The sequence below is a fragment of the Pempheris klunzingeri genome, chromosome 22 (genome assembly GCF_042242105.1).
Source record: "Pempheris klunzingeri isolate RE-2024b chromosome 22, fPemKlu1.hap1, whole genome shotgun sequence".
NCBI classification, from domain to species: domain Eukaryota; kingdom Metazoa; phylum Chordata; class Actinopteri; order Acropomatiformes; family Pempheridae; genus Pempheris; species Pempheris klunzingeri.
This window is the reverse complement of record NC_092033.1, coordinates 9,128,268-9,153,746: the sequence shown is the minus strand read 5'-3', so window position 1 is coordinate 9,153,746 and position 25,479 is coordinate 9,128,268. Positions and strand designations below refer to the sequence as shown.

Genomic DNA, 25,479 nt, shown 5'->3' with positions numbered 1-25,479 from the left:
CAACACAGCAACTCTTATGGACTTTGGGCTTTGCCTGCACAAAAACAAACACAGCCGACTTCTACACGCAAGGCCATGCCTGGTCATCCTGGGGATGGTGTACAGGAAGAGATTAGGGGCCTGCTGAAGCTTTTCAAAATGCCAACTTCGTCCAAGCAAGGGGTGTAAATACCACCCAAATGTCAGCAGGAGACCCCACAAGTCAAACTAAATTGGCTGCTACATGCACAAACACTCCCTTATTTCTGCCCCAGATTGTGTGTGCGTCTTTAAAGACATACAATCTACACTTGGACACACTAGGTTGGACTGCTATACTTGCGAGGGCAGACCCAGTCTTATTCATCTATTTACTACTAGCCCTAATACCAGTAAACCTAAAACAAACATGAGGGAAGAAAAAGGGATAATGTTTTGTCAATCTTCAGGTCATACAGCCATCTCTAGAAGAGATGTAACCAAACACAACTAATGCAAGTTTTAGGTGTCCTTAGCCTTGTCAAAATAAAACTCAAGCATGTTTACTGGTGACAAACTAAATAAATGACAAATACAAAGACAGAATCAATCAGGTATGCACATTTGATACTTAGCTGTTGATGTGAGGTTTGACACATGGAAATAACAACCAGTAATTGTGTCTACCTGTTAATACGAGGTATAGGACGGAAATCCATATACATGTTGCCTGCTATTGCTTTAAAAAAGCATGTGCCCTAGGGCAATACGATTATAGACGGGCACAAATTAGCAATAAGCACATCATAAATATATACCAGTCCCATATTGATTATAAACCCTCCATTTCCTAGCATTTAGCCAGGGCTAGGTTAAAGCAGCAGCAGGCTAACCAAGGTAACCCAGATGTCCTCCTACCCAGCCACCTCGCCCAGCTCTTCCAGGGGGAGCCAGAGGCACTCCAAGACCAGGTGTATAACCCCTCCAACATATTCTGGATCAGAGATGCAGATATGCAAATCTGTTCCCTTTTCAATCTTTGGCTGCTTCTAGACATTCTGTCCAAAACAGAATAGGTAACAAGCCACTACCTTGGTGGAGCCCAGTGCCCAATGCACTTCACTTACCAGACAGTATAGATACAACTCTCAATTGCATTATACATGAACTTGATAGCGCATGAGAATCTCCCTGGCACTCCATGCTTCCACAATATTCTCCATAGAACCCATAGGAGTATAGGACAAAACCGGCCTTCTCCAAGTCAACAAGGTGTGTTAAGTGAATGGGAGAGGTACATTAAACCTGAAGTACCTTTGCATGAGCAAAGAGCTCCAACAATGCTCCATGACAAAGGGACTGTTCTTAATTACAAGCCAAGCAGATGCAATGTGATCTTCAACATGAGCATTGACACTCACAAAGAAATTGGGGTAATATGCCAGCTGAAAGTGATCTTCAGTGAGGGGGAAGATAAAATGTAATCACACAAGGAGAATAAGAAGCTTAACCTTTTATATCTGAATAAATTCCAAATATAAAAGTAAAGCTCAGGCCATTAGTAAGTATGGGGATTAATATATAAGCTCTTTAAGTGATCTGATTGGTCATTATGTGAGACGTTGTCATGTTTTGATCTGATTCTCTAAAGCAGGATAGCTGGGAAACATAAGTTACCATGGTGATCCATCCCAATTAAAAGTGAGCCAACTATGTGATTGCTAAGCCCATAGATAGCTTGCTAGCCCACAAATCTCACTTTGTGATACAGGCCTCAAGATGGAATCAAGATTGGTTCCCAAGAAGGTTCAACATTACAACACAATGTTTTACTTAAAAACTACATGACTAAGTCAACAATGGAATGTAGATCATGGTATGAACATTTTAGAAGGTGGCATATGGAAAAATTCAGGAAAGAAACACACTAGAAGAATATAAAGTTCACTTGATTTAGCATAAGAAAAGAATATACCACAATCAAACATTAAGACCCTATTGTCTCATACACTCATGTATTGCAGCACACACCGCTGATTTCCTGTCCTACAACCCCCAACTGCTTTTGTCATTAAAGCTGCCATGAGTTGCATGGCTGGCTGCAGGAGGTGTAGTGATCCATCAGTGGAGTGCCAGAGCTTTGCCATTAGAAAACCATCTGCAAGAAACAGCGCTCCATTGGCACTAGAAGTCTAGAGAGGGCAGATCGGAAGGAGGGAGAGAAAGAAGAGAGAGCCCTGAGTGCAAGGCAGTTTGGTGTGATTGATATGAACCATTACAGACAACACGGGAGAGGTTGGCAGAAAGCTAGTCACCGTTTTATTTTTGGTCATTTGTTCAGACAAAAGCTTGGCCAGACCAATAGTGAACAGCGTTAGCCTGTGTGTGTGTTTGTGTGTGTGGAAAGTGAAGGAAGGAAGGAAAGTGTGTAACAGAAGGAGAGAGAGGGACAGAGAGAACGATTCAAGGCCGAAACCTCAGTAAAGGGACATAAACACAGGCAACCACCTGCAAAGAACAACATTAAAGCATGACTAGACACGTGCATGCACACTTCAACAAACACACATACAAACATAGACAGTCCTTGCCTCCGAAACCAGTCATTCGTTTTCAAAGAGCATCAATCAATCAAATAAAAGCAACATGACAACTGACAATAGAGCTTAGGTTAGTGCGGATGTGACGAAGAAAAAAGTGAATCTGATAGATGAAGTGCAATCTAGCTTAACTGCCTGATTCTGTGCAATTCCATATTGCTTAGTCATCAGTCTAAGGATTAGTGGTTTAGTGGTTGGGTCACATGATTTAATGTAATTGCCAGTATAAAACAAAGTCTAAAACATCTGTTTTGACTGTCGATGGTGTTTTTTCAAGTCTGCCTGTATTCACTGGCTGTAATATTAAAAAGGCTTTGTAGAGCCAAACAGAAAAACAAGTTAGCAACCTCATAATACAGTTACTACCCAGATGGCCTGTGTGAAGCTAAAGCTCTCCACTGGCTGAGTATTCAAGATGCTTTTACAGCCAAAACATCTGTTAACCTGCCAACTTTATACAAATTTAAGGGATAAACAAAGTGTTTGCCAAAATGGTACTCTTATCTTGCCTCTATGCGTTAAAAATATGCTCCATGATGTTTAAATTGTAGAAAAGTGTGCCAAGCACCAACGTGTGGAAGTAGGAAACATTTCTGTTTAATGGATCCTCGAAGGTAATGTATCAGTGCATGGAGGCCAATTCAATTAAATTGCCTCACTATTAGATTTACAGTATTCCCCTGGGAGCACAGCGCTGTATAGAAAACTACCAGACATAGGGAACATTACCACAAAGACAACCCTTCACAATACTCAAATTCAATGGGAAATAAAAGTAAGGGTGGTAGTCAATCCCAATTCCTGGATGGTATCAACAAAACATCTGAACTGAAGGTACTGTATATTACATCATGTTTGATTTACGATATCCCACTGAACATTTAAAAAGCTTGAAATCAATAGATGGTCACTAAGAGGCCAAGTAATATAATTAGTTTACATTTTACTGGTACTGAGTCATGTCTCAGTTTTTATATGTCTTGAGTGGCTTGGCTTTCCCTCCCTGACTGACCAATATGACCCTGGTGCCCCCTTCACACATGTATCTCGTAAAAAAAATTGAAGGGATATTTAACCATATTCTACGTGGATGTCCAATCAGTATTGATGATAAATATAGTCACTTGAATTAATATCCGAGTTTGCACTATATTGAGTTAGAAAACTGAATTCTCCCGCTGCTAAATCTGTTGTTCTTCTGGCACTGGTGCCGTCATTTGACTAGTAGAAAGACGCAATTGGTGTCCAGGAACAGCTAAACTAGCTACATGACGAACAGCGAAAATGGCATCCCAAAATATGAGTGCAGAGGATGAAATGGACAGTGATAGATTTTACAGTGTTTTGGCAGACTCAGATGTTCATCCATGTTTATTACAGCTTCCCCCTAATACTTTAGTCATTAAGAAGAATTATATAATATTTTCAAGGCTGTGTGTTGGTGTTGGAAGTCCATGAATTGCATGATATTTTGAAATGAATAAAAACAATGTTCAGTCTCCTTGCTGGTGGTCACCTCATGTTCAGAACCATTATTGGTTTTGCTGGTATCATGAACAGGCACCTCCAAAAGTCGTTTAATAGCTTGAAGTTGGCGAGGAATGTCTGCGGTTGGGGCCAGCCCAAGCATTTGTTTGAGTCAGAGTAAAAAGGAGAGGAAAGAAGTTGAGGCTGTGGCTGCATTAGCTGTGCAACAGCATATGGCCTGCGGGAACCATCCACAACCTGTATTGGTGGGGCCTTTGCTCAAATTGCCCTCCAATGCCAACGAAAACGAGTCATTCTGCTGCAGTGAATTTCAGTGAGGACAATGCTGTTGGATGCTGTGACCGACCCCAACCACGAGAGAGCCTGTGCCCAATGCAACTCAGCTTTCACAGTCAATATAGCACACACTGAGGTGTTTATTGTTTCACTTCACTACATTTGCCATCCAGACCAATTGGACGTCCACATAAAACATGGTGAAATTTCTCTTTAATGGAATCCTGCCAAGACTGTTCCAGTAAAGCAAAGAAGCAGATCCACAGTTATTCCAATAGTACACTACTATACTGATAGGCAGTGTCTCATAGTAGATGAGTGACTATAGACCTCCTGCTGTTTTATGTTGCTGATCACATTCCCAATTACCTAAAACCACATCTTGAAACCACACTGAAATCATTTTTTGGCTGGATGTTTAGTGCATCAGAGCTGTACCTGAGAAGAGGCTGGAAAATCACAGTGATGTTCCTCGCTCCAGGTTTGCAGACAAACTTCATTTCTCCCCCTTCAATCAGGTTGTCATCGGCACCACCTAGAACATAAAAGAAAGGGCTTCACTCAAGCAAACATCAATACACATCCAGACATAGTGGTGTTGTTGCGTGGGGTGCTAAAACTGCACAGCATGTAATGTGGATATGTTCCAATCATGTATAGGATGACATTTAGAGGATTCCCACTCGGACTCAAAGCTCAGCAATCGTCACCATGCTGTGTCCTTCAAAAAGGCATAAAAATCCCAAGCAACACCTACTGTGCTGCTCTGTAGGTGACCCTGAACTCTGATCTCTCTGGAAGGGGCATGTAACAATGATGCTCCCTTCAGCAGTCAGTATTTTTTTTTAGATATATTTCCTGACATATTTTCAAGTCTTTTAATATTTAATCAGCACAGGAGCACACCTTCAGCCCTAATAAACACATCACTCAATCAGTGCAGCTCTCCATCACAAATCTAAATGTATCCCACATGCTCGAATTCCTCTGTGCCCCTGCGTCACTGCGTGGGTGAACCCAAGAGCTAACAGGGTTAATCAGAAAATCATTGACATGTAACATGCACAGACAGAAGTTGGGGAGTTAGACACTGGGGGGCGGGGGGCTGCAGACAGGGAAGAGGGGAGATCATAGGGGAGAGAAAGAACACCGGATCTCATTACCTCCACTCATCCTGAAGTAATCAATATAATTGATGGAGAAGAAATTGCGGCTCATTGTCAATATAGCAAACTGCAGAGCTAAAGGATTGTCTGTCTGCTTGTGTGTGTGTATATACATGCGTGCATGCATGCATTTATAAAGGTTTTGAAACAATACTAAGCACGAGTGCATGTGCACATGTTTCCGTAAATGTTTGTGTAGTTTCCGTTAGCTAATAGTGATAGGTTAATGATTAAGAATAGCAGAAGGAGAGCAGCAAGGCAGTGGCATTTCTGCCTTTCAGCAGTAGAGAAAATGTTATTCATTAGAATTTCTTGATTTAGGTTTATGATTAATTCCCAGGGCACACAGTAACAATTCATCCATGAGACTGGAAAAAATAGAAAACACAATAATAACCATGTTGATTAAAACCAAAGGAGTCCAATACATTAACAGTTGAGCTCTGTGTGTAGGGAAACCTGTAGGAAACAGTTTGCTTCCAAGATTGTAGAACTCCATACCATCAACATATTGACTTCATATTCCTGTTACATTTTGGTCAGTTGAGATGAGGTGTGATATAATGTCAAGTGTAGAGTATGTTAAGTCAAAACACGGGACAGAAATCAAACAACACGGTGATTCAAGCTACTTTGATAGGGTTACTAGGTAAAGGATGTGTGCACATGTGTGTGCTCTTAAATGGTAAGATTTCAGTTCAACACAAAGAGCGGCTCTGCCGTTTTCTCATGTTTCATTTCCATGTCCAATATGGCCTTGCAAAGCTTGTGTGATATAACACAATGACACTTCATCGTAGTGCCAGTGCCTGTTCTGCATTACCGACGCAGCCTCCCTAGCCTTGCATTCAAATGTATATCAACCCATTGTTCGCTGTGCTGGGCTCCATAATACATTTCTAATGGAACAAGTTTCATTTGAAAAGTATGGGAGACATCACTCTCCGTATTTACATTAAAATGATGAGAGAAGCTTTTTATCCATCCAAAACTTTCAAATCAAGGGTTTCCGATTCTGATCTGTTGCCATGAAATTAAGCCCACATTTCGCGTTGCTAGGTGGAGATGGAGATGAGGTCCAATTCACTCACACTCTCTCTTTCTCCATCTCTCCATCATTCATCCTTCCTTTGGTGCCAATTCAATTAAGACTCAATTACAGGCTCCTAAACAAAGCTGCCGCCAACGCACTCTCTTGCTCAAACTCTCTCGCTCCCTCACATTCTCTCTCTCTTTCTCTCTGTCTGATCATCAATGTGGAAAAAGTTGGCTAAACTTTTGTTTCCTTGTCATCAACTTGCAAGCACTCAAGTTCCCATGAATAACATCAACATGTCACAGTAACTGGGAAAGTTAGCGTTACAGTACCTGTCTGCTCCAAGAGCCACATCTAACCAGCAACCACACGGACACACACACACACACACACACGCACGCACGCACGCACGCACGCACGCCAAATTGACTACCATGTATGTATTCCCAATGACAGTGACCAATTTAATTTCATGCTCTAAACATCTGCATCTGTGTCAGACAAAGGAGCAAGGAAGAGACCTCATTGATCCATAGGGTCTGGGACCAGCTGCCAACAGGGCATAGCACTGATGAATATTAAATAGGCTGGCATTAATATGCATGGGATTCTTCAGAGTTGTCTAGACGTGACAGGGTGGCTCCGGTTTCAGGTCAGGATGCCACCAAACTGCTGCCAGCCCTCTCTCGACATAATGTGTAAAAGTGCTATTTTGTTTGCGAGAGCTCCTGTGTTTGCATGTGTGTGTGCTGGAGTATTCGTTAGTGTTGTTTGGACGAGCATCCCCTGGTGTGTGGTCTGATCCAGGATTAGTGGGAGGGGTGTGTAGAGGTGTGGTGCTCAGTGGGATGGCAACTGAAAGCTGGAAAGGAAAAAGTGACACATTCTAATGTGGCCAAATCTGCCTGAAATCCCCCTCGAGAACTACTGCACTGTCTGCAACACACACACACACACACACACACACACACACACACACACACACACACACACACACACACACACACACACACACACACACACACACACACACACACACACACACACACACACACACACACACACACACACACACACACACACACAGAATTGATGCGCAACTTCTATCCATATAAACATCTGTGGATTAAAGGGGTACACACAGGCAGGTGCAGATATGTATACAAATACAAAGCAATACCTTTAACCACATAAGCATCATACTTACAAGTAGTGCACCGACACCATGTGTTCACACACACTCACACAGTGACACCCATCCAGCCCCTTGTGGTGCCTTAGCATGCGCTCCCCAGCCCACATGTAATCAAGTCAGGCAGTGACTTAGTGAAATTGCATTAGCTACACTTTCCTGAGTTTGATGAGAAACAGGTTTGATCCTGTGATGAATTCCAGCCCTGCCCAGATTTAGGCAGGGAGAGAATGAACGTGTGATGCCTTCTTTAACACACTCCAACGTCTCCTGAGACCACTGTGTTTCTGTCTGCATCTGCAAGTGTGTCAGCGAGGGGCGAGATGTGGGAATCGAGACGAATGGGCAAAGGAACAGTCGTAATCCCTAATTTACAAGTGGTTTGAATGTGTTTTGTGTCCACAGTCTAAATGTGTGCGCAAGTGTAGCAAAAAAGGGCAGTGGCAAACACAGAAGCTGATCCAAATACTCATATAAATCTCAGTAGGATGCATGTGTGTACACGTACTACTATAAATGATAATAATATGTTGGTTCAATGTGCAAATACTAAAGCATCTTGGAACTAAAGTGTTTGCTATGACTATTCTTTATTTTATTTTTTTGTACTTTTTGCTTTCTATAATATCTCCATAACATTGTACTGTGACAAAATTCATATTAAGACAACATGTTTAACAAGTTAAACACACCGATAGATGGGATAAACCGTTTCTGTGATTTTGAACAGTGCATTATGAGTACAGTCTCACAATGTATTGTACGGTACATAAAGTATTACTAGCCTTTAAAACATGCAGTGGTGGAAACATAAAAAACCCAAATGTGTATACGCTGTGTTTGTTCATATATCTGAGCACAACGGCCATGAATGGAAACACTGTGATCACAGTTGAAATGTCTCATTTATAGCCATTGTGCCAAGCTGGGTTTGTGTTTGTGTCAACCCAAGAGGATCAAAGACACCTGTGTTCAGTGTGGTTAGATTCTGATTGGGACTGGCAGGAGGGCGATTGGGTGATTGGTGTAATTGACTCACAATCATGTCCCCCACACACACACACACACACACACACACACACACGCACGCACGCAGGCTCACAAAAGGGAAAACAATTGGCTATCCTCGTCAAGTCAGCACGAGCAGAATTTAACATCAAAATACAAAAACACTAACATCACTCACAAACAAACACATTTAGGCATAATCTGTCAACTACAGCCCTAACAGTGTCCAGGTGGAAATATGACTGGTAGGATTCTGCAATATCGGCACCTCTCCACAGTATGTACAGTTATTGCTGGCCTATAAACAAGAAGAGTGAGACAGTGCTCTTCCTTTGATTGAGGCCCTTAATCTGTGCTGTTAGCCAGCGCTGCACATTTCAAGCTAAATTGTGCAAATAAAAAGCACCATATAGAAGAATCCAATTTCAACCTCCATGGGCTCATTTGTCTGTAGCCGTTGTGCTATGGAAATTAGTGTGGGAGTGATCAATTTAGGTAATATTCTGTGTGTACAAATCTGATGAATATAAAAATGTGTGTGTGCTTGTGAAAGAATCAAAAGTTCGGCTACATGTTCACAGAGTTGAAACCTGCTGATCTAATGAGAGTGATTTCTGTGTCAATAATATATGACTCTCTGGTCAATTCTGGGTAACCCATTCCACTCAGGCAGTCTTCATGTTTGATTGGGTCTTAATGAGAGCTTTCTATTATTAAAATTAATTTGATGGAATGGTATCTGCTGCTCCACCAACCAGGAGACCAAATCCAACCAAATCAGATGAGAATAAACGGTATAAATAAATGATAGTATAAATAAATTCAGGTGGAAATTGAGTTGGATTAATTATTAAAAGCGTCACTGTGGCATACAATGCGTCTCTGTGGTATTGAGTTTAATAGCAGCGCATCTGTCAGTGGTGGTAAAGCTGCAATGCAGTCCAAAAGCCGAATGAATGCTAATTGTGCAGAATGTCTCTTTTGAGACATAAGGAAGACTCATTTTGGGGGGGGAAATAAACCCTTACAAAAGCTGGACATGTATGTTGTTTGTCTTTCAAACATCAGCAGTGACAGCGCAGTTTCGCTTTTGTTGCCAAGTGATGGCAATGTCCAAAAATAAACTTTATATGGATTTCCAAAAGTTGGAAACATATTGCAGGTTTTTACTTCCACAGAGACAAGACCAAGAGTTTATTACTTTGGCACAGGGGAGCTTTGAGCTAAATGCAAAAGAAAATGCACCGCTAACAAGCTGAAATAGTGAAAACTTGATGCTATAGTCAGAAGAACACCAACATCAGTTGAATTCATCTATTTATATGTAGCAAATTTCATGACCAATCCACCTGCTTTTCGAGTTAGAGAACGAGCTAAGCGATTGATAAACAGATGGAAAATGCAATCCCTTGAGCCACATCATAAGCATGACTAAAAGATAAAAAAAAATTATGCAGCAGATAAAAATAAAATGCGGCTCAGACACCATATTCAACCTCATAGTCATCTATGTATAGAGAAACCTCACATTTCATGCTAAAGTTCAATCCATGCTACAAAGTTAATCCTCTGAGACTTAAATAAGATCTGTTGCCACCTTCTATAAACTGAGAAGAAGAAGCCACAAAAAAATGTACAATTAAATATGAACTGAGATTAAATGTTTATCTAACACATTAAAGCACTGACTGTTTCATTGAATGTTTTATATCAGCACCTTATATGCATTTACTAGATTCTAGAGTCCAAAAAAAACAAAACATGCAGGTTTAGTGAACTAGAAACTCCCGTGTTGATTGGTGTAAATTGGTGTAAATGTCTATATGTATGTTTCTTTGTCTATGTCTATGTTGTCTATTAGCCCTGCATTAGGGCCCAGTCACAAAAGCATTACAAGAGCAAAATAAATTCAATGGGGTCGCTGCAATCAGTTCAACTTCGGTGAACACTGACTCACAAATTTGTGCTATTAACCAAGTGAAAACCATCGTGACAGTGCTGACCTTTGTGGGAATGGAAGTAACCAGAGTACAAAATGGAGGAGGATATAATATCATATCATCGTGTACCAAACATCCTCTTCTGCCAAAACATATGTTGTGATAGGACAGCATGTGAAAAGGTATTTTTCATACCTCACAAAAGAAACACTACCAGCAATACAAACCCGATACAAAACGTCGTCAGCATCACTATGCTCACGCCAGTCATCAAGGTTTTAAAAACACGCTCAACCACCCTGTCTTCTTGAATCTGTCAACCATGACAAAGACTTAGGTATGAGTGATTTAGTGCATGCCTCTGTGTGTGTGTGTGTGTGTGTGTGTGAGTGAGTGAGTGAGTAAACACACACGAACAACTAATCGTCCAGAAAACCATGTGTCATCACATCTTTGATTGGACCCAGCAGGGAATCGGACACCACATTGCACACGCGCACCTGTTGCACGCTGGGAGAGTAAGAGTTGTGTCTTCATTTGTCTGGCCACTAGCGAATCTGCTGCGTTGCGGGTGCTAAAATCTCTACAGCCTCAAGTCTGACATGCCCTTCTACCATCCTTCCTTTTTCATTTGTTCATCCCTCCATCTTCTCCAATCAGCAGGTCCGAGATTAAAAGTAAACACAGTGGTGACAGTCAAAGCCGCCAATAATGACAAGACCAATGCTGATTAAAATTAGCCTCAGGTTGGGAAAATACATTCTCTGATTAAATGTCTGCACTGTGCAAACTATTACAACCTTGTTCTGTTCTCCTTCTGTTGTCCTCTGCATCCCACACCCATCTCTATTCTTCCTCTTTCTACTTTCACAGTGCACTTAATGTCTGATTTGTCTGTGCTTTGACTTGCCACTTTAGGCCATGTTTATGTTTTATCTCAGCAGGTCTTAGAGAGATAAACAGTTTACATATGCTTCCCTGCAGCTTGCAGACATCGGCCAAGTCTGATGTTTAGCAGCGAGAATCAGCTTCCTCATTACTCAAATATTTTAGTTTCAAGGCCGTCATTGCATGGATGGAATAACTGAATGAGACATTCATCTAATGTCTAATGTGGAAGTGCTTTGGTTAAAGCTGGAGTAATTGCAGTTGACTCCTGGGCTCGTACCAAGGTATTCCAGCAGGTGTTGCTGGCTTGTGAGTGGATAATCATCTATGATTCACATTTAGTCTAGAAGTAGAGAGCCACAATGGCAAAACAAACATGGGGTGTGATGGGCAAAGCGCTAACATTCATTCTATCAAGATTCTGTAAAGTGCCAAGTTTTAGCAGGTCCCCAAACGTACGACAACAACGAGATAACATTGAGTCAAATGTCAGCAACTCCAACATCGCTCTTTAAATAACCATTTGCAATTTCTTTTCCATTATGATGCTTCTATCCTTCTGTTTCCTTACCAGGGGCTTAGAGAGGTACAATACAGTAAAAAGCTGATTTTATTATTATTACAAGCCACAGAGCATTTTCCACACTGTCTCCATGCTCCACTCTAATTTCAGCATCACAGCTACTGTAATTCAATCACTGGTCCCACAGCAGATGAGAATCCAACACTGCATTTATGCGTGTGTATTGGTGTGTATGTGTGTGTGTGTGTGTCTTGGACTTGGAAGAGGAGAGGAATCACATCTCTAATGTTTTAACCAATCAAACTTGCTGAAATCTATGTACAAGCAAATTGAACATGATGAGCCCAAGCTAACACTTACAAATAAACTACTGAGAGCTACAGCTGGACATCTGCAGCAGTGTGTGTATGTGTGCCTGTTTTCCACAATATGCAGAGCTGCTCCATATTTGCTTTCATGCTGAACACAAATAAAGGCTTCTCACAGTAATAGCCTGTCAGGTAACGGAGGTAGCTTGCATTTTATCTACAAACCCAGTTATGTCCCTGCTGGAACAAAGCCATTCATAAAGGTCTGGCACCTGAGCAAGGGGGGGGGGGGGGGCATGTCATTTCCTAGTGACATTCTTGCACTGTGCAGTTCTCAAACTCAGTTACAACACGTCATTCAATTACAGCATGTCATACATGTCATATAGGACTTACACTGGCATGCATACTTTACGTAGCAAACACATACACCCACATCTGGCCTGTCACGGATGTGACACGTGCCTTTTCTACATCACTCAGCTTTATGGGCAATGTGCTACTATTGTTCCGTAACTAATGATTGCCATTTAAGGAAGACTTTTAAAAACAGAAAAATGGCGAACCTCATGATATTCTGTATATAGAGGAGACTATTAGTGTAACATGTTAATCCATCTTTTCCTAGTTTTCCCTGCTGTAGGATAAGTCATGAGTATTGTCATAAAGTTTAATAAAAGCTGTCTGGACTGTGAGTAATACTTACTTTCCTTTATTCCCTTAACTCTAAGGCTGCCTAGATAATAGATGCTTTAATGTTTCAGAGACTTGCTACCTAGTTGTTATACCCGAATTATTAGCAAATATAACATCACTTCTTCTATATAATTTATGCCTATCAAATTCAATCTGCAATGAAGAGAAAACTAAACTCAAGTTTTGGAAAGGAAACATTAGGTTTACTTAAAACAGGAAATCACTTTTATTCTGCAGCATATAAGATACAATTTAGAGTTCAGAATGGCCTGAAGACTTGCCGTTAATAAATCAGTTAAAAAAGAAATCCAGCTCCATAGTCAAGTAAAATTATTTTTGCTCATATACGACAGCTAAACACTCTGAGGGAAAAAAGTGGCCCTAGAGCAAATTCTATGTAGTCTTTAGGATTTATTCAAACCAGCTGACTGACATTTACTTACGGTGGGTCCATATGTACATACAACACGCTGCTTAGTTTGACAGGATTTAATTTGCTGGAGGAAAGGAATAAAAATGAGCGCCATCAATCGCAGCTAAGCAGGGGTCTTCAACATCCCAGCCTCATAATCTTCTAATAATTATTGACTTTTTCCACAAGAGAGTTCAGTTCCATCTGAGGCTCCGTTTATGAATATGATAAATCATAATTGCAAGGTCAGCGGAAGTCAAGTATTGATCACTCCACAAGAGTGAACAGCCATTATCCTTGGACTACCTTGGACTACGACAACAAATGAAGAGAATGAATGATTGGAAAAAGAATAATTATAAATACCGGTCCGTAATTATACAATAAAAATAGAGGGTGAGGAACTCATCTGAAAGGAGTCGTTTATAGAGTAAGACTGGACCAAGAAAATGTGCTCGTTTTATCAAGGACTTATCGAAATGAAAAGGGATGGATGCTAAAGTATGCTGTTTTTAGGTGATGTGTCTCTTCAAATCCTCCTCCAATGACCCCCCCATCACTGTTCTAAAATGTTCACGCTTTCCATTAAAACTGACTTTCCCCTAATCATAATACGTTCAACCCCAAGCATCACATCACTTGGCAGGAACACGCCGTTTCTGCTACTTCACATTACAAACGCACACACGCACGCACATCTGTGAACACGTGACTATCAACATCTGCTAACTCCACCACTGAGATATCCCACCCAACAGCACCTCCACCCGTGTCTCCCACTAGATGTTTTTCCATTTGCACCTCCCCTCCCCACTGGGGTGTACAAATCAGCTTGACAAGGAACACCACTTCTGGTCGCCCCCAGCAGTCACTCTCTTCCTCCTCCTTCTCCTCTCATGGGAACAAGATGCTATTATACATAAACAAGAAGCCCCTACCTCAGACTGAGCATTAGATATAAAGGGCTGGGCAGTGAGAGAGCTCTTTGTAACTAGATTGCCTGTGTGGGAGACTCAGCCAGACTGTTCTTTTTATTTGCCGGACACCCTGTAAACAAGTCCATTTGAATATCAAAAGGGAAACTGGGAATGTGTGAAATAGATTTGCAGCCGAGTTGATTATGAATACATCTTACTAGTGAAGGTAGGTCACAGGTTGGAAAGAGTTGGGAATGGAGCTATATGTACATGCCTGCAGGGAAAGGGGGAAGTCCGAAATGTGTGTGTGTGTGTGTTTGTTTGTTTACATGCGTATCCAGAGCAAGCGTGTGGTGATAGGCGGGCTATGTGTATGGCTGTCAAATGGTGGTGTGGTGGGGGGAGGGGGGGGGGTGTTGTCGCATCAAAACGTGCCCCAGGGCGAGGCAATATTGCAAGAAACACAATGAACGGCCGTGACACAAAGAGAAATAAAATCAAAAAAGGCTGTAAATGCATTACTGACTCAACGTGGTGCAAGACTGCAGTGGTTATTGAGATATATTCACACTTCACCTCCCAGATGACCACTGGGGCACTCCGAGTCACCCACTGCTTACACACCATAGAGAGGCAATAACAAAGCACAAGGCGAGGGTGTAAAAGGGTAGTGGTTGACAGACATGCAGAGGAATATGGGGGTATGGTAACAGATCTATAGCTGGAAAATTGTTATTTTCATAATTTATTCATAGGGAAAGTGATTGAATCTGGATGAGGTTCTTTGTTCTCAAGTAGTGGTTTGCCGAGTATACAAACACTCCCACAAACACTATATACACACTTAGACAGACAGCTGAGGATCTGCTGCACATGTGAACACTATATACATGCTCTAGCTGCCAGTCCCACTACATACGTTTTCCAGATGTGGCTGCATATGGAGCTGTAATAAAGTCTTTAGATGGAGCGTTGGATTAACTGAAGCGTACGAGACGTGTTTCGGCGGAGAAGGCAAGCAATTAAGTGCCCTCGCGTGTTGGCATGCGCTTGCGAGGCGTGTGAGGATGCGCCTGTGTAGCCGTGTGCATGTGTGTAATGATATATGGCGGGTCCTTACAACACTCAGGAGATATAAATTACATATATTGCAGATTAATCTCAAACCCATTAGAGATGTGTAACTCTGGATAGGTTACGAAATCATTATGCAAACACTGCTCTGATTCTTACCTCAAGATGTGGGGACCTGAACATAAATATGTGACATACTGCAACCTTTTTCCAGATTTTATAATTGGTATGTAGCATCATTCACAAAATTAAAAAGTGCAGCAAATATACAAGGCTTCTGCAAAAACATCTACAGTTCTGACTTTGTACTCTAGTACATGACTATTTTTCTTCCATTGTTAGCAGTGCATAGCTGGATTAAAAGCTAACAATCAAACTCTTACTTCCAAGGCTGTGTTGGTGAGCATTTGAGCTAATGACTATATTGACTTGAAGCATACCATTGAGAAAAAAAGTTAAGGCAACTCCAAGTAGAGAGACTAAGAGACACACATGAATAAACTTTAAGTGTTGAGTAATCCCACAGCCAGAGGAACTCATCAACTCAATCTCTCATTTCTAACACTTTTCCGACCCCCCCTTCACTACAGTAAGTTTAATTTGAAGAGAGAGAAAAAGTCCCCTTCCACATCGTCTCAATATATATTTTTCTAATTTCTTCCTTCAGAAATCTCTTAATGGCTTCTTCGCTGGACCCTGATGAAAACAATGACTTTTAACCTTCCTCTCCCTCCCTCCTTCCCTCCATCCGCCATTCCCCTCCCTCTATCACAGGCGACTTATTTCACTTTCTAAATGATTTCTTACTCCTTCAATCTCTTTGCAGCCATTCAGGCCACTGCCTAGGCTTGTGGCCGGTGCTACGCATTGTGACAGGTGAAATGAAAGCCCAGAGAAATCTCATCTTCTTATAAACGCTCCGAGGCATTCAGCCAGTCAAAAAGAAATTTTTTCCCCTTTCTTTCTGAGGCGCCGACAGATGGAGGGGGAAAAAAAAGTGAGCTGTTATTTGAAGACAATTTGGGGTTTTCCTTTATCCACAGTTAATCAATGCTGTTCTTTTTGTGGCGGGGGGGAGCTGAGTACATTTCGCATACATTGACAGACTAGCGACATTTTATAGCCATAAAGAAAGGGACAGCCTGTATTGAAATGTCTTCATGAGTTGTTAGTCAAGTCAGTTCTTTGCTTATGTTTAAGTTGAATATCTTAAGACGCCTAATTAATACCACATTACTTAGTAATAGTAATAGTTTGCTTCAGTAATCGCAATTAGTGATGCAGACATTGTCAAAGGATCATTTCTGCATGTGTCAGATTTAAAGCAATTTACTGTTAGCGCCTCGCTCCAAGTCCTACCTTTTTCTATTCTATCCAAACCATATCAATGAGAAGCTTGGTGTGAAAAAAGGAATAGTAGCAGACAAACAGTGCTGTCAGGCACTGCTGATTAAAACCTCAAGGTCACAGGCAGAGGAAGAGGGTGCCAAGGAGAGCGAGAGCGAGAGAGAGAGAGAAACAGAAGAAGTAGGAGCAGAAGAACAGCTTAGACTCTCCAGGGTCTGGCTGTGCAGCTCACTCACTGTGCTATTTTGTGTGTGTGTGTGTGTGTGTGTGTGTGTGTGTGTGTGTGTGTGTGTGTGTGTGTGTGTGTTAGTGAGTGAGAGGTTTTCAAGGCCTCTCCCTGTAGGCAGATTCTGCAAAGTCACCCTGCTCTCTGGCTCTCGTCAATCTCTTTCTCTGTCGCCGTTTCCCCCTCCACACTTCCGTTGTCTGCCTTTTTCTTTTTTCCTTAGTGTAACTTCTCGACCTGTAACAAGCTCTTTCTTTTTTTCTTTTTTTTTTTAATCTCCACGCCACCTTTTGTCACACTGCTCCCTCATGCTCTCATTCCAAATCTCCATCTCCCCAAATCCCTCCATCGCTCCGTGGCTGGATGCTTCCAGACCCCTGCCTCCAACTCAGCCAAGCATGAGCAGATCATCCTCACCTCCCTCCACCTTCTCTCTATCCTGTTCCCACTCAAGGCTAGATACACACCTGTTTGCCATCTCTTCATAATCTCCCTACTCATGTATCTGCACTTACCTATTATTTCTATGTGTTATAATAGACTGTACTTTATGTCTCTGTAGGTCTCTACCTGGGTTTCTTCTTTTTTCTCACTCAACCCACACACCTTTAACCTCACCCTCTAACTCTTCCCTCCTTCCACCTGACCTCAACATTTGCTGTGTTCCTGCTGCTCTTTTCTCTCCAACACACAACACTCTACCCATTTTTTCATCATCATATTTTCCCCTTTTTTCCCACTGTTCTGTCAGTTCTTTTCACCCCTTCTGCTCTGTCATCTCATTCTTCCTTAACTACCTCACTATCTCTCCACATCCTCACTTCGCGGCTCCAATCCAGCTGCCCAGGAGCCTTCTGCGCTCCCACTCTCTCTTTCTCTACCCCCCCATTCTTCAGTTCATTCCTCGATCCCCCTCCTTACCTTGTAATTCTCCACTCTTGCTGTAGAGTTCTCGTCTCTGCTCTCTCAAGTAGGCACTCATGCTGATGGCATGGGAAGACGATTCAAACCTGCAATGCACACAAAGGGTTCAGCGGTGGGCTCACAACACAGCAGTCCAACACGGAATTGCGACAGGAAACAAAACTAAAACAAACACTTACAATGAGCAGGCTTGTCTCAGAGATGTGCAACCATAAATATATTACTGGTCTTTTGAGATATTTCAATTTGAGACTACTCTTATATACAGGATACTTTAATCTGTTGTTTTTCTTATATTTGGATTGGCACCAGGCAGAGAGCAAAGAATGCGATCCTTACTTGAAGAGTGACTGCTTGGCACGCTGTGGTTTTTTCTTCGCAAAAAAGGCAGCAAACTCACTGCCAGTGCTGGCATAGGAGAGTTGAGCTGACGGCTCTGTGGCACTGCGGCTGTTCTTCACATCCAAATACTCCATAAGCAGAACCTAAACGAGACACAGAACACAAGGTGAACCGCTAAATAGCAGAAGAATCAAGGTGTAATAATAAATACCTCTGTACTATTTTTTTAGTGGTTTTTTTTTTTACGGGTCACAAAGGTTGAATGTTTGACCCTCCACGCACACGCTAAGTGCATCGTAAGTGTTTTTGTGTAAGACACTAATTTTCTATGGCTGCTGTTTTCTGCCAACAATTTGAAAGGAACAAGAAAAAAAAAAAGTTGTGACAAATAAAAGACTGTATAATCATTTACCACACATTAAAATCTAGCACCGTAATGTTGCAGACACTTGGCTTCCATGTTTGAAAAAAGGATGAGTCATGGTACAGCACATCTAATGGTCTCTGCTGCCAAATTTGTGAATTTTCTGTCTGTGCAACACTAAACCAGTTCATGAAACCAAGAGATGACCTGACACAGAGACACAAGATCAGTTTCTGGATTATCACAAATGCACGAGCACGTGACGTGATATTTTAAAGCACAATCATAACCAACTACAATCCATCAATCTCAGCTCAAAACACAGCGTAAAGTAATTACTTCATGCACCTTTATCGTCAGTCCCTCATTTATCACATTCATATACTTTCTCTTAATATTATTACACATTAGACAATGCAACATGTAGTACTCAAGCTCACTGATGACTTTAAAGCTCCCACTCAAAATCATTTCCTGCTCGGTTCACTTAACAACTTACTCACGAGAACCTTTTTTTATCCATAAGACCTTTGTACAGCAGGTCTACTTCTCGGTTTTAGGTAAAAAGAAAAATGTCCACATTTACATACATTTACCACGAGTCCCTGTTGGTCAGGTTATAAATATCATTCCATCAATTTAAATATTTTTTCTATTCTCACGGCTGTTAATGTAAAAGTGCGATAGAAATATATATATTTTTTGTAAAAGCTTGTCGCATTACAATGTATCACAATTTATGGCAGCACAAGCTCACTGCCTACAGAGCCAATCCTGAAAAGCAAAAGAAAATACAAACTTTGAAATGGAAAAAGGACACTGACATGACTGGCTCCTTTGATGACGACCATAAAAATTCTCGTCCTCTATTTCCCTGATCTGTCTGCATGATCCATGGTGAAATCCATCAACGTCTTATCATGCTTCATGAAAATCTTATCAACTTCTAACAATAGCCGAGGACTAGCACATTGAAGCTGAGGCCAGACAGAGAAAGTTAACTTCCTCTACTCTATCATTCTATCCGCAGATTCCATATGTTGCTTTCATTGGCTCTCATTTTTCAAAATCTCTTAGTGCTTCATCTCTCATTTCTCACATTTCTATTTTCTCCCTGTTGCTCTGTCTACCTCAGTTCATCGTCCCCTTTCTCTCTCACTCTTCTTCATTCCTCTCTCTGTGTGAATACATATGTTCTAAAATAGCCCCCCATATCTAATAGCTTCATAATTTAACAGGGCCATTTAGCCAGTGTGTGTCTAATTCTGAGCCACAGTGTGGGTAAGCCCAGAATTGGACAGGAGTAATGGCCAAGCAGATGGAGATCCATCCCGACCATAATGATGTAATTAACGCTGCAGAGAGTGCTCCCCATCATGCATGGGAAAGCCTTCATATGCTAGCATTAATGTTAATTTAAGTGCACATGCATACACATGTATCCTTAAAAAATAATGTATAAGCAGGTAGCTTGTGTTTTTTTGATAAGTGCACTCGGTGTAGATGGATTACTAAAAACAATTGTCAAATTTGGTGGAAAAATAACATTTTTCTGACTTTAAATTGTTCTAGTGTTACAGCACTAAAACAATGTTCCTGTGAATGTGCAATTTCAACACACACACACACACACACACACACACACCATACATGTAATTACTCTCTAACACACTTCATCACAGGCAGCGCTGGAGGCCATATCACACACGCCCTCTCCAACTGGCAACACCAGGGCCTCCACTTGCCACTAGCCTCATGCTGCAGCTAATCCTATCAGTGTATTAATTACTAATGATGAGCTGATGGAGCGAAACCCCCTACTTGCTTGCAAGCTAGCGCCCAAGTAGACTTAATGAAATGCCAGCACTGGGCTGATGAAGGGGCTCCGACCCTACTTAAATTGCATTAGCCCAAAGACAGAGTGAACTTTGGAGGCAATTAACTGGACTGCTAGGACAGAGAGATGCGAGGCAAAAAGCAACACGGAAGGGGGGAAAGGAGGAAGGAGAGATAAAGGTGGAAAAGAGTTGTGGAGAATAGAAGGAACAAAGGATTGTAGATGGAGAAAGAACACTGAACAGAATGCTAAGGAGAAAATGGGAGTGTGAAGAGAAAAGGAAGGAAGAGAAAGAGAGAACACAAGACATTAAATCAAATAATCAGTTGCTGCTGATTTAACACCTTTAAATGGAGTAAAAAAAAAAAAAAAAGATAGTTGGTTTCCTCACCTCTACTTAAGGACCTCCTACTAATTTTGGCGAGGGCACAAGCCTTTAGCAGACACTCTCACCAATCTATCTCATCAGCAGCAAACCATGTTACAGAGCTACTAACTCAAGTTTTTGTTAACGTCACCTCAAATTTACAACGCTGCCTCCGCAACAAGAGCTACACTGGTTCTAACAAAGTTATTTTGTTGCCAAGACAAACTACTGCGAATTAGTGTTTTTTCTTGTTGCAAGTGGACAGCACTAAATCTATCTCAGTGTCTTTGTTCAATGTACACACTAATTATGAAAAATAACATCAATTTCTGAAACTGACAGCTATGTCCAGTAAACATCTTTAGTTTCTTTTTATAAGCAACAAAATATAACAAGTAACACATCACGGTCACTTTGAAATATGTTCCCTTTAAAAGGTCAATATGATGAGCAGTGAGTCACTGTCATCTCCACCTGTGAACTACTCTACTTAGGTATATTACAGGGGACTTAATATTAGCAAACTGCAATCACCCACAAGGCAAAACACTGGCTGACAAACTTTGAAAGTTCCAAATGAGCAGGAATTGTGAATGCAAGGCTACAATCCCTATTTAACTCACATCTTGAGGATGACACCTACATTAATCTCAGGTAATCTACTAAATGTTGCACCGTTAAGAAAACTTGACAGGTGGTGATAGTGTTGGTGATATCACGCCAACGAAGTTCAATGCACTGTAATAATTTGCTCTAACTGCATTCATATGGACACAACTTTTCCTCTTGTTCCAAAATGAACAGGTCTGATAAATGTAAAATAAATGAAGATGTTTATTGTGTTTGATACAAATGTTACACCTCTTGTCAGATCATCACATCAGACTGTGCAGATTTGTGTATTCTGTACTTGTCTTGCACACAATGAATGAGACCGTCTCCTCCTCCCTCTTAACCATCAGGTCAAGCATATGAAATTTCATTAACATTGCTATTATTCAAGCAATAAAGAAGCCTAGATCGTGTTACCGTCACCTGTGTGTGACCAGAAAGCTCATCAGTAAGGCACACTTACAATGTCCCAAAGAAGTATCAGAAATAAGAACAACAGAAAAAATCTGGAATTTCTCAAATAAATCAGATTACAAACAGGAGAGAGAGATTTGTGTTGCAAGGAATAAAAGTGGGCAAGTTAAACAAGGCGAGGGACAGGGATGCATGGAGCCATATTCAGAGCTATAATTAGGCAACAACGGGGAGACAAAAGGCAAAAAAAAGCCAGAGTGATGCAGCAAGTGATGCAGAGAGGAAGAGGTCCAACTGTCACAGCCAGCATAGGAACCATGAACAGCAGTATCTTCACAGTTGCCAAAACACTGCCTCAGTGACTGCCCCCAGAGCATCACATGTATGCAAAACAGCATGGATCCTTAAGTGGATGAGTAATGGGAATTCATGGAAATGATGAAATACAATGTTAGGACACTCAACACCTTAATACTGGCAACAGGTAGTACAAGATGGAAACAAACTCAAGTCTCTTTCCACATTTCCTTCTTTGTCTGAACAGTTCAGACTGAAAACCTGGCATTTAGACATAAAGGCATCTTCTTAGCAACTTATTCAGTGTCGACTGATCTTGATGAATTAGCCGAAAGATCCATGCTACATTAGTTCAGTGAGCTTCCATTGTAAATTCCATTAAAAGGTTACAGAGAGTTGATGGAAAAACAGGAGATGAGGAAATGAACTGAATTAAACTAAAAATCAATATTCACGGGTGAAACTGTGAAAGAGTGGATGAAAAAGAGGGTGGTATGTAAAGATGTGAGACATGGCAAATGGCTCTTTGCACCAGATACTAAGACTGAGCACAAGAGTGCACATCAATTCGGGGACGTGTGCGAGTTTGGGTGCTTATGTGAGTCGGCGCACGGGCAAAACTCACACCTCTCTCAAGGGTTGCCTTGAAAAAGACATTTCCACCACCGCCATTCAAGGTAATTATATCAACCAAACAAAGTTGTTCTGCACTTGAGTGACTTGGGTCTCATCCCAAACTTAAATCAGTCCACTTGGCAGAGTGCTAATTTCTGTTTAAAAAGGAGAAAAGCTTCATCGAACTCTGCCTTTGTAACTCATTACCAGCAATCCCATTTATTTCTTCCAAAACAAATGTCCCGATGTCACTCTTTGTGTTTGGAAAAAGTGTATGCTCATCCTCCATCCTGTCCATTAGGGCCCTAACACCCCACTAATCAGTGCAATTAACAGAGCATCGCTCAAAGCTTTGCAGGTGAGCACTTGTCACCAGATGAACTTGGCAGCCAACTGGCTAAAATAAAATAAATAAATAAATATCACTTAATGTTTCTCCTTTTCCTTTCCTCGTTTCTCTCCTCTCCTACTTAGTCAGTCATCTTAAAAGCTGCCGAGAGAACAATCTCAACTATTTGTTTCTTTCTCAAGGCTTTATTGAAATCGGCTGTTTTCCCACTAAGTCCCTTGGCTGGTGTCTTGTCACAAAACATATTGACTGATATCCCTTGCTGCTAGCTCGGAGTCAAAGTCCGAAGTGTCCTTGGCCGTCAAAGAAAGTGTTCTTTATACACCCTGTATTGATTGTGTTCCAGAAACTTCAATAACCTTCACAAGTTCTGACAGAGCTTCAGCCACAACTACTCCCGCAGCACTGAGCTACCGTTAACCAGTGGGGGTTCCCTCCTGGAGCGCCCTGCATCTAGTCAATCTTTTGAAGGCTATCTTGTTGACAGAGGAAAGGAAGGTGTGCCTCCATGTTCACTGAAACCCATTTTATTTCTGTCTGTGTCCTTGCTGTGTCCTCAACGTGTCTTTTTTTAATGTGAAAATATCTCTACGTGTATTTATTGATATAAATAAAGAAGAAAGAGGAACAATTGAATAGTTTGTGGTGGTGTATGGTGTTTCTAATATTTTTATTTACGTTGAAACCACAATAGTGTTTACTGTTCAGATACCGTTGCAAAATCCTGAAGGAGCAGTTGATTAAGTCTCCAAGCCTGCTGTAATTTTGATGCTGTAGCTACGGGTGCGGTGGGGGGTGGGGGTGGCTCAGAGAGAAGAGCCTCTGCAACGCCATGCAGAAGGTAGACTTCACTGCGCTTCAGCGATATGTAAATATGACAGCGCTTTGGAGGGCAGAATAGATGTGGCACATTGATTAAAATGTTGGGCGAGAACAACGTAGCAATGTCTGTGCTTCATATCTAATTAAAAGAGATGATTGTCCTCTGTCTGTTCTCTGGCAGCTCAATTCGCCTAGTTTTCACTCCGTTGATGAGCCAAGAGAAGGCAAAGCATATTTAAGCCACTTGTATCTTCATTGATTTTCTTAGCACAAAAATAACATCCCTACTTTGTCTCGTTAATCTGTGGCAATAAAATGATGAAATGATTCAATCATGAAGAAAGTTTAGACTAAGCTATAGGGCGTCTTCTGAATGAAAAAAGAAAGAGGGGCAGGTATGTGACAGGCAAGAATTTTTGTGTTTTAAGAACCCTGGAAAATCACAGTACCATGGAGAGAGAGGACTTCACTGATCAGTGCCACAAAGTGTATTTTAAAGCAGGGACAAGGACCTAAACGTCGATTTTGTCCAAGTTTGCTTTTTAAAATTTTACTCTATTGCTATTTGGAGCACACATTTGAAAAAGCTCAGCCCTAGTTGCATGCCTTCTTATCTCTTGCTACAGTACGAAACGGCAATATGCAAAACTTCCAAGTTCTCTGGTGGAGTTTCTATGATCAGTTCTTTCGGAAGGCGCGATAGTCGGCATCCATCTATATTTTTGAATGCAGGCTCAAAGCTCCTTGTCTGCAGAGAGGAAGCCACTCATTAAAAGTGTGATCTGCACTCCGGTCACACACTCGCAGAAGACAAACGGACATGGCAGGCAGTCACCCAACCGCAAATCCTTGCAGAATGTGCAAATGGCGAGCTAATTAACAAACTTGCACACCTCAAACAGACCGGCCGACGAGGGCAAAGGGCAATGGGCGTAAGTAGCCAGAGACTCTCTATGCCACGTATACATTATATAACACTTCCACTGGGCTGTCTTAATGAAGAATGCATGGAGATTATGAACTGTGATCTTTCATGAACTATGTTGCTCAATTACCTGATAACATATTGTGAATTCTGTCTTGTTAATAATTCAAAGGAAACTTGTGGATTTTCTTCCTTGGCTGCTAATGTTGTTCGGACAACAATTGTAACTCTTTTAGGAGGAGGACAGAGCAGCATATGAAACATTTATGGATACACAAATTCCAGTCACAAGGATTTCTTTGATACAACCGACTGCTGTGAAGAACATGATAGTTTCTGATGGAAAAGGGAAAAAAAAAAAAAAAACAGATAGAGAGTAGCAAAGGCATGCAGTGGTGTACACTCTGAAATGTAAATTCGACAATTTTGTGAATAATCAATAGATGTTTTCACACATCCTACAGAAAGCAACGAGAAAAATTGTGAAGTGGCCTTAAAACACTCCTTCCAGCATCCGCTTTGAATCAATACTTCCATGCTGAAATTAACAACCCGC

The 25,479-nt window shown here is 41.3% G+C and overlaps 1 protein-coding gene across 1 annotated transcript in view; it reads right to left on the bottom strand.

Moving 5' to 3' along the window:
- Window positions 1-25,479, bottom strand: part of exoc4 (exocyst complex component 4) — a 108,822-nt gene that overhangs the window by 64,970 nt on the left and 18,373 nt on the right. Inside the window, exons 9-11 of the mRNA XM_070853856.1 lie at window positions 18,319-18,464; window positions 17,977-18,065; window positions 4,761-4,857 (exon numbers count right to left, since the gene is read on the bottom strand). Coding sequence (XP_070709957.1) covers window positions 4,761-4,857; window positions 17,977-18,065; window positions 18,319-18,464 — 332 coding nt within the window. The remainder of the gene's footprint in view (window positions 1-4,760; window positions 4,858-17,976; window positions 18,066-18,318; window positions 18,465-25,479) is intronic.